Source organism: Callithrix jacchus, chromosome 15, assembly GCF_049354715.1.
Source record: "Callithrix jacchus isolate 240 chromosome 15, calJac240_pri, whole genome shotgun sequence".
NCBI classification, from domain to species: domain Eukaryota; kingdom Metazoa; phylum Chordata; class Mammalia; order Primates; family Cebidae; genus Callithrix; species Callithrix jacchus.
Window position 1 is genome coordinate 65622422 of NC_133516.1, and position 17689 is coordinate 65640110.

A 17689-nucleotide genomic window follows, 5' to 3' on the forward strand; every position below is an offset into this window, starting at 1 on the left:
AAGGAGACAGAGAAACGAAAAACTCTTCAAAAAATCAGTAAATCCAAGAGCTGGTTTTTTGAAAAGATCAACAAAATAGACAGACCACTAGACAGATTGATAAAAAAGAAAAGAGAAAATGACCAAATAGATGCAATAAAAAAGATAAAAAGGAAATCACCACAGAAATTCAAACCATCATCAGAGAATATTACAAACAACTCTATGCACATAAACTAGTAAACCTGGAAGAAATGGATAAATTCCTGGACTCTTGTGTCCTCCCAAGCATAAACTAGGAGGAAGTCGAAACTATGAATAGACCAATAACAAGGTCTGAAGTTGAGGCAGCAATTAAGAGCCTACCACACAAAAAAAGCCCAGGTCCAGATGGGTTCACAGCCGAATTCTACCAGACACACAAAGAGGAACTGTTACTATTCCTCCTGAAACTATTCCAAATAATCCAAAAAGAGGGAATCCTTCCCAAATCATTTTATGAGACCAACATCATCCTGATACCAAAACCCGGTAGAGACTCAACAAGAAAAGAAAACTTCAGGCTAATATCCATGATGAACATAGTTGCAAAAATCTTCCATAAAATACTGGCATGCCCATTGCAACAGCACATTAAAAAGCTTATCCACCATGATCAAGTAGGATTCATCCTGGGATGCAAGGCTGGTTCAACATACACAAGTCTATAAACATAATTCACCACATAAACAGAACCAAAAACAAAAACCACATGATTATCTCAATTGACGCAGAGAAGGCCTTTGACAAAATTCAACAGCCCTTTATGCTAAAAACCCTCAATAAACTCGGTATTGATGGAACGTATCTCAAAATAATAAAAGCTATTTATGACAAACAAACAGCCAATATCATACTGAATGGGCAAAAACCAGAAGCATTCCCTTTGAAATCTGGCACTAGACAAGGATGCCCTCTTTCACCACTCCTATTCAATATAGTACTAGAAGTTCTAGCCAGAGCAATCAGGCAAGAAAATGAAATAAAGGGTATTTAAATAGGAAAGGAGGAAGTCAAATTGTCTGTATTTGCAGACGACCTGACAGTATATCTAGAAGACCCCATCATCTCAGCCCAAAATCTCCTGAAACTGAGAAGCAACTTCAGCAAAGTCTCAGGATATAAAATCAATGTGCAAAAATCACAAGCATTCCTATACACCAATAACAGACTTAAAGAGAGCCAAATCAAGAACAAACTGCCATTCACAATTGCTACAAAGAGAATAAAATACCTAGAAATACAACTAACAGGGAATGTAAAGGACCTCTTCAAGGAGAACTACAAACCACTGCTCAACGAAATAAGAGAGGACACAAACAGATGGGGAAATATTCCATGTTCATGGTTAGGAAGAATTAATATCATGAAAATGGCCATGTTGCCCAAAGTAATTTAAAGACTCAACGCTATCCCCATCAAGCTACCATTGACTTTCTTCACAGAACTGGAAAAAACCACCTTGAACTTCATATGGAACCAAAAGAGAGCCTGCATAGCCAACTCAATTCTAAGCAAAAAAAACACAGCAGGAGGCATCACATTACCGGACTTCAAACTATCCTACAAGGCTACAGTAATCAAAACAGCATGGTACTGGTACCAAAACAGAGATATCGACCAACGGAACAAAACAGAGGCATCAGAGGCAACACAACATATCTAAAACCATACAATCTTTGATAAACCTGACAAAAACAAGCAATGGGGAAAGGATTCCGTTTAATAAATGGTGTTGGGAAAACTAGCTGGCCATGTGCAGAAAGCAGAAACTGGACCCCTTCCTGACACCTTACACTAAAATTAACTCCAGATGGATTAAAGACTTAAACATAAGACCTGGCACCATAAAAACCCTAGAAGGAAATCTAGGCAAAACCATTCAGGACATAGGAGTAGGCAAGGACTTCATGAACAAAACACCAAAAGCATTGGCAACAAAAGCCAAAATAGACAAATGGGACCTAATCAAACTCCACAGCTTCTGCACAGCAAAAGAAACAGTCACTAGAGTGAATCGGCAACCAACAGAATGGGAAAACATTTTTGCAGTTTACTCATCTGACAAAGGGCTGATATCCAGAATTTACAAAGAACTCAAACAGATTTACAAGAAAAAAACAAACAAGCCTATTCAAAAGTGGGCAAAGGATATGAACAGACACTTTACAAAAGAAGACATACATGAGGCCAACAAACATATGAAAAAATGCTCATCATCACTGGTCATCAGAGAAATGCAAATCAAAACTACATGGAGATACCATCTCACGCCAGTTAGAATGGTGATCATTAAAAAATCTGGAGACAACAGATGCTAGAGAGGATGTGGAGAAATAGGAACAGTTTTACACTGCTGGTGGGAGTATAAATTAGTTCAACCATTGTGGAAGACAGTGTGGCGATTCCTCAAGGACCTAGAGATAGAAATTCCATTTGACCCAGCAATCCCATTACTGGGTATATATCCAAAGGACTATGAATTATTCTACTATAAGGACACATGCACATGAATGTTCACTGCAGCACTGTTTACAATAGCAAGGATCTGGAACCAACCCAAATGCCCATCAATAATAGACTGGACTGGGAAATGTGGCACATATACACCATGGAATATTATGCAGCAATCAAAAATGATGAGTTCATGTCCTTTGTAAGGACATGGATGAATCTGGAGAACATCATTATCAGCAAACTGACACAAGAAAAGAAAATGAAATACCGCATATTCTCACTCATATGCGGGTGATGAACAATGAGAACACATGGACACAGGGAGGGGAGCACTACACACTGGGGTCTGTTGGGGGGAATAAGGGAGGGATCGGGGGGCAGCTGGGGAGGAATAGCATGGGGAGAAATGCCAGATGTGGGTGAACGGGAGGAAGACAGCAAATCACACTGCCACGTGTATACCTATGCAACTATCTTGCATGTTCTGCATATGTACCCCAAAACCTAAAATGCAATAAAAAAATAATAATTTTTGTTAATTTTTTTTTTTTAGACGGAGTTTTGCTCTTAGTTACCCAGGCTGGAGTGCAATGGCGCAATCTCGGCTCACCGCAACTTCCGCCTCCTGGGTTCAGGCAATTCTCCTGCCTCAGCCTCCTGAGTAGCTGAGATTACAGGCACGCACCACCATGCCCAGCTAATTTTTTGTATTTTTAGTAGAGATGGGGTTTCACCATGTTGACCAGGATAGTCTCGATCTCTTGACCTCGTGATCCACCTGCCTCGGCCTCCCAAAGTGCTGGCATTACAGGTGTGAGCCACCGCGCCCGGCCTAATTTTTTAATATAATAATATTGTGCTTTTTTTTTTTTGTACTTTTTACTTTAAGTTCTGGGATACATGTGTTGAATGTGCAGGTGTGTTACATAGGTTTATATGTGCCACAGTGGTTTGCTGCACCTATCAACCGTCATCTAGGTTTTAAGCCCTGCATGCATTAGATATTTGTCCTAATGCTCTCCCTCCCCTTTCCCCTCAATCCCGACAGGCCCTGGTGTGTGATGTTCCCCTTCCTGGGTCCATGTGCTGTCATCATTCCACTTCCACTTATGACTGAGAACATGTCGTGTTTAGTTTTCTGTTCCTGTGTTTTAGAAATACATTTATACTTATATTTATGGATGAGGTAATAAGGCATCCGGAATTCGTTTTAAAATAAAATGAAACAGAAGGAATTGAATGGGGCAGGTTTGGCCATGGTTATTGGGCTGGCTGATGGACACATGGGAGTTCACTAGACTATTTGCCTTTTTTGTGCATGCTTGAAATTCTCCATTATGAAAAGCATTACTTTTCAAACATACACCATTTACACACACACACACACACACACACACACACACACACACACACATGACATGACATGCCACAGCATCTATTGCTTTTTGCTGGTGGTATATATGAAGGAAATTTTCACACATTTCTAGCAGAAGTGTAAAGTGTTGCAACCTTTTTAGAAGGCAATTTTGCAAGACCTATTTTTTAAAATATATCTTTTGGCTCAGCAGTTCTACTTCTGAGACTATTTTTTTAGAAATAGCAGTAGACACAGACACAAGGTTATATGGCAATTGTGTGACGGTGTTCATAGGAAACCCCAAACTGAGTGAAACAAAGTGAATGCTCATAGCAATAGATTTCAAGGATTGGCCCACTCTCCCTTTAGTTAACTCCTTTCTTGTGTGTCTTTCTATTTTACAGAGGCTGGAAAGCTAAAGACATATTTCCAAGTCTCCCTCAAAGCTAGGACTTTAGATTGTGATGTAATCTTTCCACATGCACCAGTGCAGATCTGACAGAGACAATGTAGGTCTGGAGTAAAAAGTTTCTGTGGTAGTCTCCCCATCCTCAAGTCACAGCTAAGGTAGTGTGATTCTGAAGCCAGCTACTGGAACAGCAGCTTCTGGAATGTGATAGAGACAGCAATTCTCTTGGAGAGAAAGGACTGTAGGACTGTTGTGGGCATAATTCCTTTAAGCCCAATCTAGAGCCTGCTGCTTGGGCACCTCCGGTGATTTTTAAGTCCCAAATTCCCTACATTAAATCTCTTTCTACTTAAAATAGCTATTTTCTCAAAATGGTCGAATGAATTGTGCATTATATAATATCTCCATATTATGGAATACCAACTAGCCATTGAAGGGAATAAATTAAGATTCATACTAGATGACTTCCTAGTCATCTAGAGGGACTTCCCTAAGGTACTTCTAAGTCAGAAAATCAAAATACAGAGAAGTAAATATGATCCCATTTTTTATGAAACAATGATCAGCTCTCTCTGAAGTCTATATAAATCATGGAACTGTATAACTTCATGAGCATGGAGAAAACACTGACGGTCACCCATTAGGTTATGAAGACAGGTTACAGGTGTGTGGCTAGGGCGTGGGAAAGGGACTCATTTAAGGAGAGAAGGTGGAGAGAGAAGGTGTTGATGAAAAAAATAGCAAGCATGATATGATCCATATATATGTAGAATTACTTGTGTATTTTTATGTGTATGTGTAAAGAATGCTTAAAAGGATAACCAACTCATTAATCTCATGATGGTGGGATTTCAGGTGGGATTTACTTTTATACAATCAGGAACAAACTAAAGGTCTTTTCATTGTGGAAAAAAAGCAAAAAACAAAAACCACCCTGGGATGTTCAACTGTAACAAAAGCTATAAGGTACTTGGGAATACATTCTATAAAAGTTTAACAAGATCTTTATGGAGTAAGTAAGTGGAGCATTATACAGGATTAATGGGTTGGAGGTTTCAATATCATAAAAATGGTAATTCTCCAAATTAACCTATAAATTCTAAGCAATTCTAATAAAATCTCAAGAGAATTTGTCACAGAATTTGACCAACTGGTCCTTCACACAGAAGAGTAAAGGTCCCAGCATAGACAAAGACAATTTGAAGATGAATGGGGGGAGAAAGGATCATTTTATCAGATATGAAGACATTATAAATCTGCAACAATTAAAAGTATGGTATTGCACAGAGACAGATAAAACAGGTAAAAACAGACGAGAGAAAGAGAGAATAAACAGACCCACAGATAAAGGGGAACTAGGTGAGTGACACAGAGGTAACATTACACATTAGTCGGGAGCACAAGATGGCAAATTAAACTGAGTTGCTGGTCTTTTAGAACCCACCATGGAAATGCTATGGAAGTGACAGGCAGGTTAATAAGGGATAACAGAATATACCATAAAACCAGTGACAAACCTTTGGGGAGACAGGAAGTGACTGGTTATCAGTGGGTATATAGGAAATGTCAGCCTAAAAAACAAGTTGGCGAGGCAGAAGATGGGCTGGGGACAGCAATGCTCCCTGCATCTTCTCTCCCCTACATTGTTCTGAGTGAGTCACTGCTCACCTGTCACTTCTGGGGGGCAGAGGAGCAGTACCAGGCCAGTGCCACTAAGTATTTGAACCACCTTATAGCAGGACTTGAAGAGTAGCTAACAACAGGTGCAGAAGAAATGTCTTGACCCCTGAGCAGGCCTAACCCCTGTTCCAATTCTATGGGAGGAAGTTCTTGAAAATAAGCAGAGCTCAGGGAAAAAAAAAGACACAGGAAACAGGGAACAATCAAACCCAGAGTGAAATAATAGAGGTCATTACTCTAAAGTGTATTTCCTATCACTACAACCACCACCCCACATCACATACACTCAATAACTCATCAGAAGGGTCTAAGTTGGAGTCTGGATTTCAGTCTCCTTTCCCAGGTATACATCATCTGTCCAGATAGCTGATATTCCCCATGGTAATGTAAGCTCACAGGGGAAAATAATGATATAAGCCAGGTAGACATGCTTAACAGTCCATGCTAAAGGGATAAGAATCAATGACCAGAGAGAACTGAATTTAAAATACACATAATAAACACATTTAACAAGGGAGAGTATTGGAAATATGAAGCAGGAACAAGCAATCATAGAAAACAAATTATGAATAATATAACAGATAAAATTAAGAACTCAAAAAATGAATTTATTTGTAGAATAGGGATAGCTGAAAAACCAGTGAATGAGATGAAAGATCAGATCAGGAAACTTCAGAAGAACAAAGAAATGGGAAAAAAAAAGTTAGGGGACACGAAAATTTCAAATGGAAGTGTAAAAGAAATGAAAAGAGAGAAAAATAAAGTAGAAGGAGAAAATATTTAAAGAAGTGATGACTGAAATTTTCCAGAATTAGAAAAATATGCAAGACCACTGATTTAAGCAGCTCAAAGAGCATTAACAGGAGACATTAAAGACCAAAACCTCCTACACCCATTAGAGTGAAATTACGATGATCAAAGCCAGAGAAAATTCTACAGGTTTCTAAAGGGGAAAATTTTGTCACCTACAAAGCAACAAGGATCTGCTCCATGACAGATTTCTTAGTAGCCATGCTTAAAGCTGGGAGGCAATGCCGTAGCAAGTAAAGTACTGAAGGAAAACAAGTTTGAATCTAGAATTTTGTATCAAACCTATTATGTTTAATCTATTTTACCTTGACTTACATTCAATTTTGCCTTCATTTCTGACGTGGTCTAATGTTTCCTTCCATTTTTTCCCTAAGTTCTGCCAATTCCTGCTTCATCTCCTCCTGTTATCACATCATCTTGGCCCTAGGCTCTTGCTTCTTTGCTCAGTGCTCTTGGTTTCAATAAATAGCTGTTTCATTCAGTTATAAACATTCATGATCAAATACTTAATCACAATTTTTATCTACTTGATGGCAATGTTTTTCTGATAAGTGTTTTTAGTTTACCGTCTTGTTTTCCTATTTATTCCCCCTATTTCCTAAAAATACTTTAGTACAGATCCTCTGCTAGTCTTTCTTGAGTTTTTTTGAAGCAGTTAAGGAAAGTTTTCTGGATCAGCTATTTGCAGAAAGTTTGTAAGGAGGACTGGAATTTTCCTTAATATTCAGAGCTTAATGCATCCACTTGTTTGGTGTTTATTCTTCCACTTGGGAATAGGTTCCCCACCTCCAAACACACACAATCTATGTAAAGCCCATGGATCTTCTCCCCATTGTTACAAACTAAGGATTTAAAATGTCCTGGCTGGGCATGGTGGCTAACACCTGAGATCCTAGCACATTAGGAAGCCAAAAGCATGAGGACTGTTTGAGCCTAGGAGTTCAAGACTAGCCTGGGCAAGATGGTGAAACTCCGTCTCCACAAAAAAAATTTTTTTAAATTAGGTGGGCCTGGTGGTACACTCTTGTAACCTCAGCTATTCAGGGGAATGCCTTGAGCCCAGCAGTTTTAGGTTACAGTGAGCTATGATCATGTCACTGTACTCCAGCCTGAGCAACAGAGCAAGACTTCATCAATAAAAAATTATAATAATTTTTTCAAAAAATGCTTTTTGGCCAGGTGCAGTGGCTCACGCCTGTAATCCCAGCACTTTGGGAGGCCAAGGCGGGCAGATCACAAGGTCAAGAGATTGATACCATCCTGGCCATCATGGTGAAAACCTATCTCTACTAAAAATACAAAAATTAGCTAGGTGTGGTGGTGCGCACCTGTAGGTCCATCTACTTGAGAGGCTGAAGGAGGAGAATCACTTGAACCTGGGAGGTGGAGGTTGCAGTGAGCCAAGATCATACCACTGCACTCCAGACTGGCGACAGAGTGAGACTCCATCTCACAAAACAAAAACAAAAACAAAACAAAACAAAAAACCTTTTTCACCTCTGGGTAAACTGTTCATCTTTGAGAAATATAGTCTACCAGCCTTTTCTGCTATCTGAAACCACAGCATCAACTGTTTCCTCTCCTATGCATTCCTGCTTGGTATCTTGCGCTTTTTCAGTCTTTCTAGCTATTCTGTGGTGTGGTTTTAGAGCTCTCTCCTTGTTTCCCCTGCAAATGGAGTTGTACCCTTCTTGGTTTCTGCAAAAGGGAGGGAAAGGGGGAAATTTACATTACCACCTTTACATTAAAAACCAGTGTGAATTACTTAATTTAAATGTGAGGGTAAAATTAAAAATGTTCAAGTTATCAGAGTTTCCACACAAAGATACTCTTCGAAATTAAAATAAGAAGAAAAATAAATATGGAGATCACCCAAGATATTAGTATGAAAGAAAGAAGGAAAGAAAGTGAAAAAGGAAGAGCAACCCAAAGCTAAAATTCTGTAAGATACCAACATGGTAGGAGGACATTACCGGAGCCATTGCATCCTTTGCTGTTGCAATCTTTCTTCTCGGAAAATTCAGCATTTTGAGCTGGAGAGTCTCCTCATTTGGGAGGTACCGAGGCTCTAGGCCCTTCAAAGGCACACTGTCTTATTTGTCTTTAAATGCTCAGTATGTAGCACATAGCAAGAGAATTAATACATTGCAAATGAACAAAGGTCACATAACACATAAAGACAGAGTCACTAGGTCACCTGACTCTCAATCCACTGCTCCTGCTCTTCTTCTAATGCACCATGTTATTCAAGTGAACTTTCCCACCAACTCAAAATATCATTGCCTGTTTAAGGGTTTTATATTAATCAATAATATACCATGACATATCAAATTTGGGTTGAAGACATAACACAAAACTATAATTTAAACTATCATGCCCTTTCTGGGTGTGTTAGAAGTTGAGAGAAGTTGCTTTAAGTGTTTTGTCATCCATTGTTTTAACAATCTGACCAGACAGATTTGTAGACTGGTTGGGACATGGGGAGGGAAGAGGTGGTGATAGTGGACTGAGTCTCTAGTGAAACAATGATCACAAGCTTTGTGGTGGAGGGGTGGGTGTTAGAATATAGCTCACTGCTCTAAACAGTGAAAACCTATTTTCTCAAATGTGATTTACTGGTTTGCTCTAGTTTTTGTCTCATCTTCTATCGCTCCATCTCTCTATCCTAAGATGACAAGTCTAATCATATTGACTGACATTAAAAAAAAAAAGAGAGAAAAGATTTTCTCTTAATCCATTGAGGCTCTGGGTTTGAAAATTATTTTTCCTTTACTACTTTCTTCTTGCCAAACCTCAAACAAACTACAACCCTCCAAGAAGTTCTGTTCTGCTTGTTTTGGAGCTGCTTACTTTTAAAATATTTGAATCTGGTCTCTTAGCCCACTCTGGGCCTAGAGCTCACAGCCAAGTGCAAAATAATCTGGAAAGGATGATGGGATAAAAATATGTACCTTGGCTGTGTGCTCCCTACTGAGCAGCTGACATTTCTTGTTATAGATTTGAACAAACGTGTAAGTCTCTTGCTCCAAAAGGGACTGAGTTTTCCTCTTGGATAGTTTGTGTTCTTCTCCATGTCTTCTTGAGATTTCTGTGGAGATATGAGCTCTCTTACCCTTGGGCTGAGCAGAAGATAGTGCTAGGGTCCTGGAAATGTCAGAGCTCACTCTGAATGCCAGTGTAGATGGGAGAAAAACCCATCTACTTTAAAACAAGTTTTAAGTAATGATTTTTGATGTAATTGGCCAAGTGACAGGTGGGGAAATTGTTTTACTAGCATTATGTCACATGCTAAACAGATTTTAAGAATACTATGCACCTTTAATAAAGCAAAAGTAAAACATTGTCTATTATAGTACACACACACACATACATACACATAGACCAACTACATGTAACTAGCACTCATTATCATCCACTTAATGTTTGTAGTTTGTAAAACATTTCACATATGATTTTAATCCTCACAATAAATCCCAGAGGGAATTCCTTATTATTAGACCATGCCAGTAGAGAATGGCCTAGAGCTAGGTTCTGGTAACAGCTTTGGAGCCCCAAAGGTTCAAGTGGTCATGAGACTTAGCTGTCATCAGGGAGACAACATAATGAAGTAAGGCAACTGAGAATCACAGTATCTGGTTAAGGTTTTGGTGTGTGGTTAAGGTTTGAGCAAGTGTCTTTAAACATGTTTGGTTTCAGTTTCCACATGCTAGTTTTCATATTTCATTATTCATGTCCTCTAAAGACAGACCTGGCTTCAAGGAGAACAAGCACTGAGAGTCTGTGGTCAACCTGAGCTCTTCCTTTAGAAGCAGCTGAGACCACTTACCTAGTAGAACCTTAATCTTTGAGGAAATGCTCATTTCTAGCTAGATGGAAATGGCCTCCACGACTTACTGCCCCAGCTGCCCTAATATGGTGCCACTCAACACTGAGAATAACAATATGAATATTATCGGGACACTAACTACAGCCCTAACATGATCTGCAGCGTGATGGCTACGACAGTCATCATCACCTTTGTCCATTTTAAAACTACTATAAGATTATTGACAATGACAATCTAACTGCAGTCCACTGGATCAGATCACATCTGGAGTTCAGCGCTGGACTTAAATTTTGAGGGACTCACTGACAAACTGGCTGACATCGGAAGAGGGCAAGCCAGATGGTGAGGACTCTAAATATCATAAGTCACAGACTATACAGTGCCCTGGAGTTTTCCAGTGCTTTGCTTACATTCATCCCTCCCAAAAATTGGTAAGGTAGGCTGGTGGAATAGATTACTCTGCACTAGTGTCATGGTTAAAAACAAAGCTTCTGTCCTAAATATTAAAGAATCTGTGGCTTCTCCACAGCACAAGCTGCAGTGTGCAAATGTTTGCCAGTAAGTGAATTTGGTTTCAGAAGTTAGAAACTGAATAAAGAACAAAAGGTACAGGGAGGCTAATGTTAGGAACTTAAATGTGTGTAATGAAGCTATTAACAAGCTGTTTCACGAACTTAACACCAACGGAAAATCAAGTTATGCCTAGATGATCATCTACAGAGATTTAGTTAAGTTCAACAATAGTTATTAGGTACAAACTATATGATAGTCACCAAGGGTCATGAGGGCAGTTGAAAATGAATCAATCCTGGTCCCTGTCCTCCAGAAGAGTAGAGGGTAGGAAAGGCTGATGTGGATACTGATAAAAGCATCACTAGAAGTATATACAAGTTACAGAAGTAGTATTATGGGTTTCAAGGATAAATAAAAATTTGTCAGGAGGAGCTTGGGCAAAAGGCAGGGAATACCCCTGGTGTGCTTGGGATCTTCCAGTAGTAGGTGTCTAGTAGTAGGTATAACTGTAGAACAGTTTTCTTCTTTAGGTGCAACCGTGAGATCATTTCTATAGTCCTTTCAAAAACTTACCTTTTAAAACCCTTCAGAAGTCTAAGGTATCATCATCTCTGGTAATTCTATGGGAGAATTAGCTCAAGACAACAGCTTTAAATAAAATAATGCCCGGTTCTCTACAAGTGGTAATATTAATACATTCAGAAAAGTTAAGGGGCTTTGCAGTGTGTGTGTTAATGTATGCTATAGTCTTAGAACCCACATTTAAGCAATTCTGAGCAGAAGGAAATCTAGAACTAACATTTGAAAAATAATTAAGGGAGTGTTATCGTACAAATCAAACTCAATTTTCCCTAATGGTTGCTAAATTCTGGACCCTTAAACATAATTTTTGAGATGGGGCCTGTTACCCTAGTAATTAAAACTTAAGCCAACGCTGTCACTCTTTGTTCCCTTATCTTGCTTTATTTTTCTTCACAGAACTTACTATATGTTCCTTTGCTTGTGTCCTACTGTTTCATAAGCTCTTTAAGGACAGGGAATGTCTGTCTTGTTTATTGCTGTCTTCTCAGAGCCTATAATAGTAACTGGCACATATTAGGGCTTTCATTTCATTTACTGAGTGAATGAGTCTTTAGCTGAGAGAATGTGAGCACCTGATACCTACTTGGTCAGTTGTGATGAAGCTGCATGCCCTTTTTACCTAAGCAGGTTTTACAATGCTGCCCTACTTTCCATGTGGTTGGAGCAGGCCTTTGTCACTTTTAAGGCACTTGACAAGTAAAATGCCACCCTCAGTAAAAAGTAAAAGTTTCTGAAAGATTTACTCAACTCCAGGAGCAGTAGGAATAAGGGCAGAACATGTGCTAAGTACTTCTTTGGTTCTTTAGCCCTTCCCCTAGGATCTCTACACTTGGTCCAACAGCATCAGATTCTACCCGTTATCTTCAATGGTGCTCACAAATACTAAATTCATTGTGAAGGGTTGTATATTACCTCCACAGATCAAAGACAGTAAAACAGTGACAAAATACTAGAGGATGGTTCTTTCTCATTCCATGCTCAGTACCTATCATGAGACACAAATTTCAGTCTGTCAGAGGTTAGAGGACACTCTGGAGATCCACTACCATGCTTTTTGCACCCTGGGCATCTGAAAAGGCTGTGAGAGGGCTGGGATTTGGGGCCAGCCTGACCCTCCTGAGATCAGGAGGCAGTAATGTTGACCCCTGCTGAGATGATTTAAAGATGACAACTGAAAATGGACACTCTCCTCCCCTTTTTATTCTAATCAAGACAACTTGGAACTTAATTTTTTCATTTTAGACATTGCTCAATGTGTCTCCAACTGATTAAACTGAAAACCTTGGAGTCATCTTTGATTTTTCTATCCCCTCAGTTACTATTAAGTCACCCAGCTAATTGGAAAATGTTCTTCAATTTGTCTCTTCTTCTTCACTTTTATTGCCAAAGGATTATCAATGTCTGGACTACTGCAACAGCTTTCTAAATGGTCCCCAGTCTCTCCCTCCTCTAACCCTTCCTATTTACTATCACTCTATGACATTTTAAGAATACCCAACTTCACCTGGTAACTCTCAATTGAAAAAAAAAAACAATAACAAAAAACCACCACCACCAAAGATACCCAAATACTCCAATGACTTCATGTTTAACCGATACTCCTCAGCCTGCTCAAGACATTCCACACCTGACCCAAATCTTCTAATTGTGTTTTTTTCATATATTATTACCGCCCCCTCCCTGCCTCTATTTCAGTCATGTTGGTCTACCACCATCCTAATAGACTAAATTCAATCCCCACATTTTGATGATACTGATTTTATAAGGGGGAAACATGTAAAGCTGTTCACAGGATTACCCAAATCTTATGTATTCTTCAAGATCCAAATGAAGTTTAGTCTCTTCTAGGTCCTCCTACTTCACATTATTTACAGAATAGAGAATATTCTCAGCTAACAAGCTGGAAAAAAAAATTGTTCCAAAAGGTAGCATTAAAACCAATACCAAGATTTACAAATTCCATCATGTTCAAATAAAAGGACAGAAATGAACATTTCTTACTTAAAAGAAAACAAATTTCCCAAACTATAGCTTATCTGTGAGCACTTCTTTATCAGTCTGACTATTCTTTAAAGGCCTTAAAACATGCATCTGGGATAAAAACAAATAAAAGTGCCCAAGTTTTAAGAAGCCATATGTTAACTTAGGATGTTATTTATATTTTTTTTAGACCAATCAATGTTTAAGAGGTATAGATACTGGTAACTTTTCTCTTTAAATAAATGTTTATATATGTCACCAACAACACTAGCCTGTAGCACACAGCATCCCATATAAAAACACACTGCTATTAAAAACAACAACGACAACAAGTACACTGATACAAACAAACAAACAAAAAAAAAAACCCTAGCTTGAAGAGAAAAACTTACATCCAGAGAATCTTTTCCCATTATCTTTTAGGACAACCACAGAACTCTTTCAACCCGAACCCTTAATCCAGAAGGTACATCTTAATGAAAGAACTCTAATTGCTAAGTACTGAAATAAAACGTTACAATAATTTCCTAGTTATCTATAACTTGCTTCTTGTAGCAATCGTCAACTTCTTAAGATGACTTGTTTTTATAAGCTCCTCAGTGTCAATATATCCAAATAATACATTTATTACTTGTACAATTTATTATTTCACACATAATTAATAATATAAAAACATCTTCTCACTAAAGAAAAATACACATTCAATAAGGCCAAGTACTAGTTTTAAAAAGAAGCACTTGATGAATTTTCTTCTGAATTCACTTCTCCAGAAGACCAGTCCTTAAGGACTTCTGGAGTCTAGCTATGTTGGCATCTAATGCTGCAAGGCCATTTCTGAAGTCTTGTTCATCACGAGAAGTGAACGTTGAAAATGAAGAGATGCTCCAGTCAGACATCAAGTCAGAAGTGAAAACACTACCATCACAGACAGTATTACCCTGCACTTGAATGCTATTGCTAAGACAACCTGATGGGCCAGGACATGCAGTTTGTTCCTCTGGATCCTCGGTGGCAGCAGGGATCTTACCAATTGCTTCCTTTATTTTCTTGAGGAGCTGTATGTCCTTCATATCAGATGTCCTGGAAAGCTTTTCAGGTACATATTCTGCTTCCTTTGTTGAAGAGGAACAGGCTACAGATGTACACAGTTTATTTTCTTTTCCAGAGACAGCAAGTCCACTGTTGCTGATGAGCTGTGTTATAGCAGCTCTTATTTGTGGCTGAGGGGATAGCCTCTTAGAAAGTGGTGATTTCTTTTCAGAAGTGCTTCTAGCAAAAGGAATGTATATTGTATTATCCAAATTATGCTCATTTTCTAATAAAGCCATAGTTTCACTCCCTTCATCAGAATCCTGTTTTGAAATGGCAGAAATAATTCCGGGTGCAGATACTTCCTCCATGTCCCTAGTGTTTCTATGCTGAGGGCCTCTGGAGGGCAGAACATTTTCATAGGGTTTGTCTGGCTCTATGGTTGCCTCATTTTTAATTGTAGAAAGTGACTCTGAATATATAAAACTGTGATTTGTTTCTAACTTATTTAGATAGCTCATTATAGAGGTGTGAGCAGGAGCTGGGTCATGCTGAAGTTGTTTATCATGAATGTTCAAGAGTGATTTGGTAAGGTTATTCCCAGGCTTGCAGCAAGTACTGTCCACACTAAGAACAGAGAGACACTTTGCCATGCTAGTCTGTAAAGCTCTGTCAAGAAGAATTTAGAACACTAATTATTATCTTTAACCTGTTTCTTTAATTTACTTATCTATACCTCCATCTTTAAAAAAAATGATTTGAGAGAAGTGCCTGGTTCTCAATATGAAAACAAGCGACTAGAAACAAAAAATCACAGAATATGCTTTGGCAAGAGCATATACTAATTAAAATAAAAATGAGAAAATGCCTTGGTCTATATCAAATCTATTACTATGTTTAAAAATAGAGGCTCAGAATTTTTTAAGGTATGGAGATTGTTTATTCTTTTTTTTTTTTTTAATTGAGATGGAGTCTCATTCTGTCACCCAGGCTGGAGTGCAGTGGCATGATCTCAGCTTACTGCAACCTCTGCCTTCCAGGTTCCAGTGATCCTCTCGCCTTACCCTCCCGAGTAGCTAGGATTACAGGTGTGTGCCACCACGCCTGGTTAATTTGTGTAGAGACAGGGTTTCACCATGTTGCCCAGGCTGGTCTTAAATTCTTGGCCTCAAGTGATCTGCCCACCTCAGTCTCCCAAAGTGCTGGGATTATAGGGATGTACCACTGTGCCCAGCCAAGATGATTTATTCTTGAGCAGCACTATGACTTTTCCAGGCTCTTGTCCCCCTCATCGAAACTTGCAGATAGGGAAAAATAAAGCACCAAATCTAACCTCACAAAAGTAGGCTAAGATACAAAGGGAAATACACTATTCATTTGTATGAATTCCGTTAGAAATTATTTTCCTTCATTTTACATATATATATATGGGAGGTACAATACTAGAAAAAAAAAAGATAGAGATAATTATCTGGCGTAATAGGTATAAGCAACAGCTAGGTACCAGAAAGGTGTATGAGGAAAACCATACAAGGTTTGAAGTTAGAAACGGAATCAAATAAATCCCAGTGCCATCATTAGCTGTGATCTTGGGCAAGTCATTTAGCCTTTCTGAATCTCAAGTCCCTCAAATGTAAAATGAAGATACTTCTGAACTACAATGAAGACTAAATAAGAGAAAACAATAAGGTATAAAGGTAAAGTACTTAATGCAGTTTCAGTCAAAGTGGGTGCTTATTTGATGGCAGCCTTTATTAGCAGTCCTATTAAAGCCATTTTATACTAAGACTTTAGTCTATTTAAATTGAATCACATATGGTTTCAAAAATCAATGAGGGCTGGGCATGGTGGCTCATGCCTGTAATCCCAGCACTTTGGGAGGCCGCGGCAGGTGGATCACTTGAGGTCAAAAGTTTGAGATCAGCATGGCCAACATGGTGAAACCCTATCTCTACTAAAAATTACAAAAATTTGCTGGGTGTGGCAACACACACCTATGATCCCAGCTACTTGGGAGGCTGAGGCATGAGAATTGCTTGAACCCAGGAGGCAGAGGTTACAGCGAGCCAAGATTGCTCTACTGTACTCCAGTCTGGGCAACAGAGCAAGACTCAGTCTCAAAGAACCAAAACAAAAACAAAAACCCCAAAAAACCAATTTAAACTATGATATAAAGGACATTAACAGGTAACTAACAAAATACCAATAGTCAAAAAGCATACTTTAAGAGTTCAACTTTTAATCAAATAAATTCAAAATTTTAAAATATGTTGGTTTCTTTTCTTATCAAAGTAACATAGTAAAATAAGAATAATATCCATTGTTAGAGAAGCCTGGAGAGGCAGGTACTACTGGTGGGAGTGTATAGTGATATATCTCCTCTGGAGAGCAAACTGGCGATACATTTCAAAAGCTTTAAAGATCTGTGTATCTCACACTCTGTGGCCCATCAATTTATACTTATCAAAATATCCTACTGATCTACACAGAGGTTGTACCCAAAGATATATTTATAAAGATATTATTTATAAGATAAAATAGATAGACACATATATCTTTATATTCAAAGTGAGCTGGTTCAGGTAAATTATGGTATAACTGCATCATAGCCTCTAATTATGGTCATGTTGTAAAGAATATTTATTTATGGGAAATGTTCACTACATCAGGTTAAGAGGAGCAAGCCATAAATAATCTAGACTCATTAATATTTTTTAAAGTAGTCACACACATATGGTTTCAAATGCTAAAAAGAAATCTCTATATTAAACAGTCAGCAGTGATTATATCTCTATATATAGGATGAAGGATTCTCTCCTTCAAAATCAAAACCAAATTTTTTCCAACTTGGCTTATACTGTCTGTCCTCTTAAACATTCTGTATTGTGACTTCTAATTATTCTTCAAATGGCAATGACTCCTACTACTTCTTCTAATATCTATTTTTTAAAACTTCTTCTTTCAACGTTATGAAGACTGACATGTCTTTTAATAAGTCTTAAAAATCTCCAGCAAGAGGTGGAATAAG

General features: G+C 38.4%; 1 protein-coding gene across 20 annotated transcripts in view; it reads right to left on the minus strand.

The window, feature by feature from the left end:
- Positions 1 to 17689, minus strand: part of LOC100391280 (coiled-coil domain-containing protein 14) — a 193947-nt gene that overhangs the window by 125422 nt on the left and 50836 nt on the right. For 2 of the 20 annotated variants that reach the window (XM_078351533.1, XM_008982079.6), the window contains exon 13: positions 14256 to 14901. The exons of 16 other annotated variants lie outside the window; for them this stretch is intronic. In XM_078351533.1, coding sequence (XP_078207659.1) covers positions 14391 to 14901 — 511 coding nt within the window. In that variant the 3' untranslated portion in view covers positions 14256 to 14390. Of the gene's footprint in view, positions 1 to 14255; positions 15331 to 17689 lie in introns of those variants that run through there. 2 more of the 20 variants (XM_008982077.6, XM_002758595.7) reach the window with 1 other exon arrangement.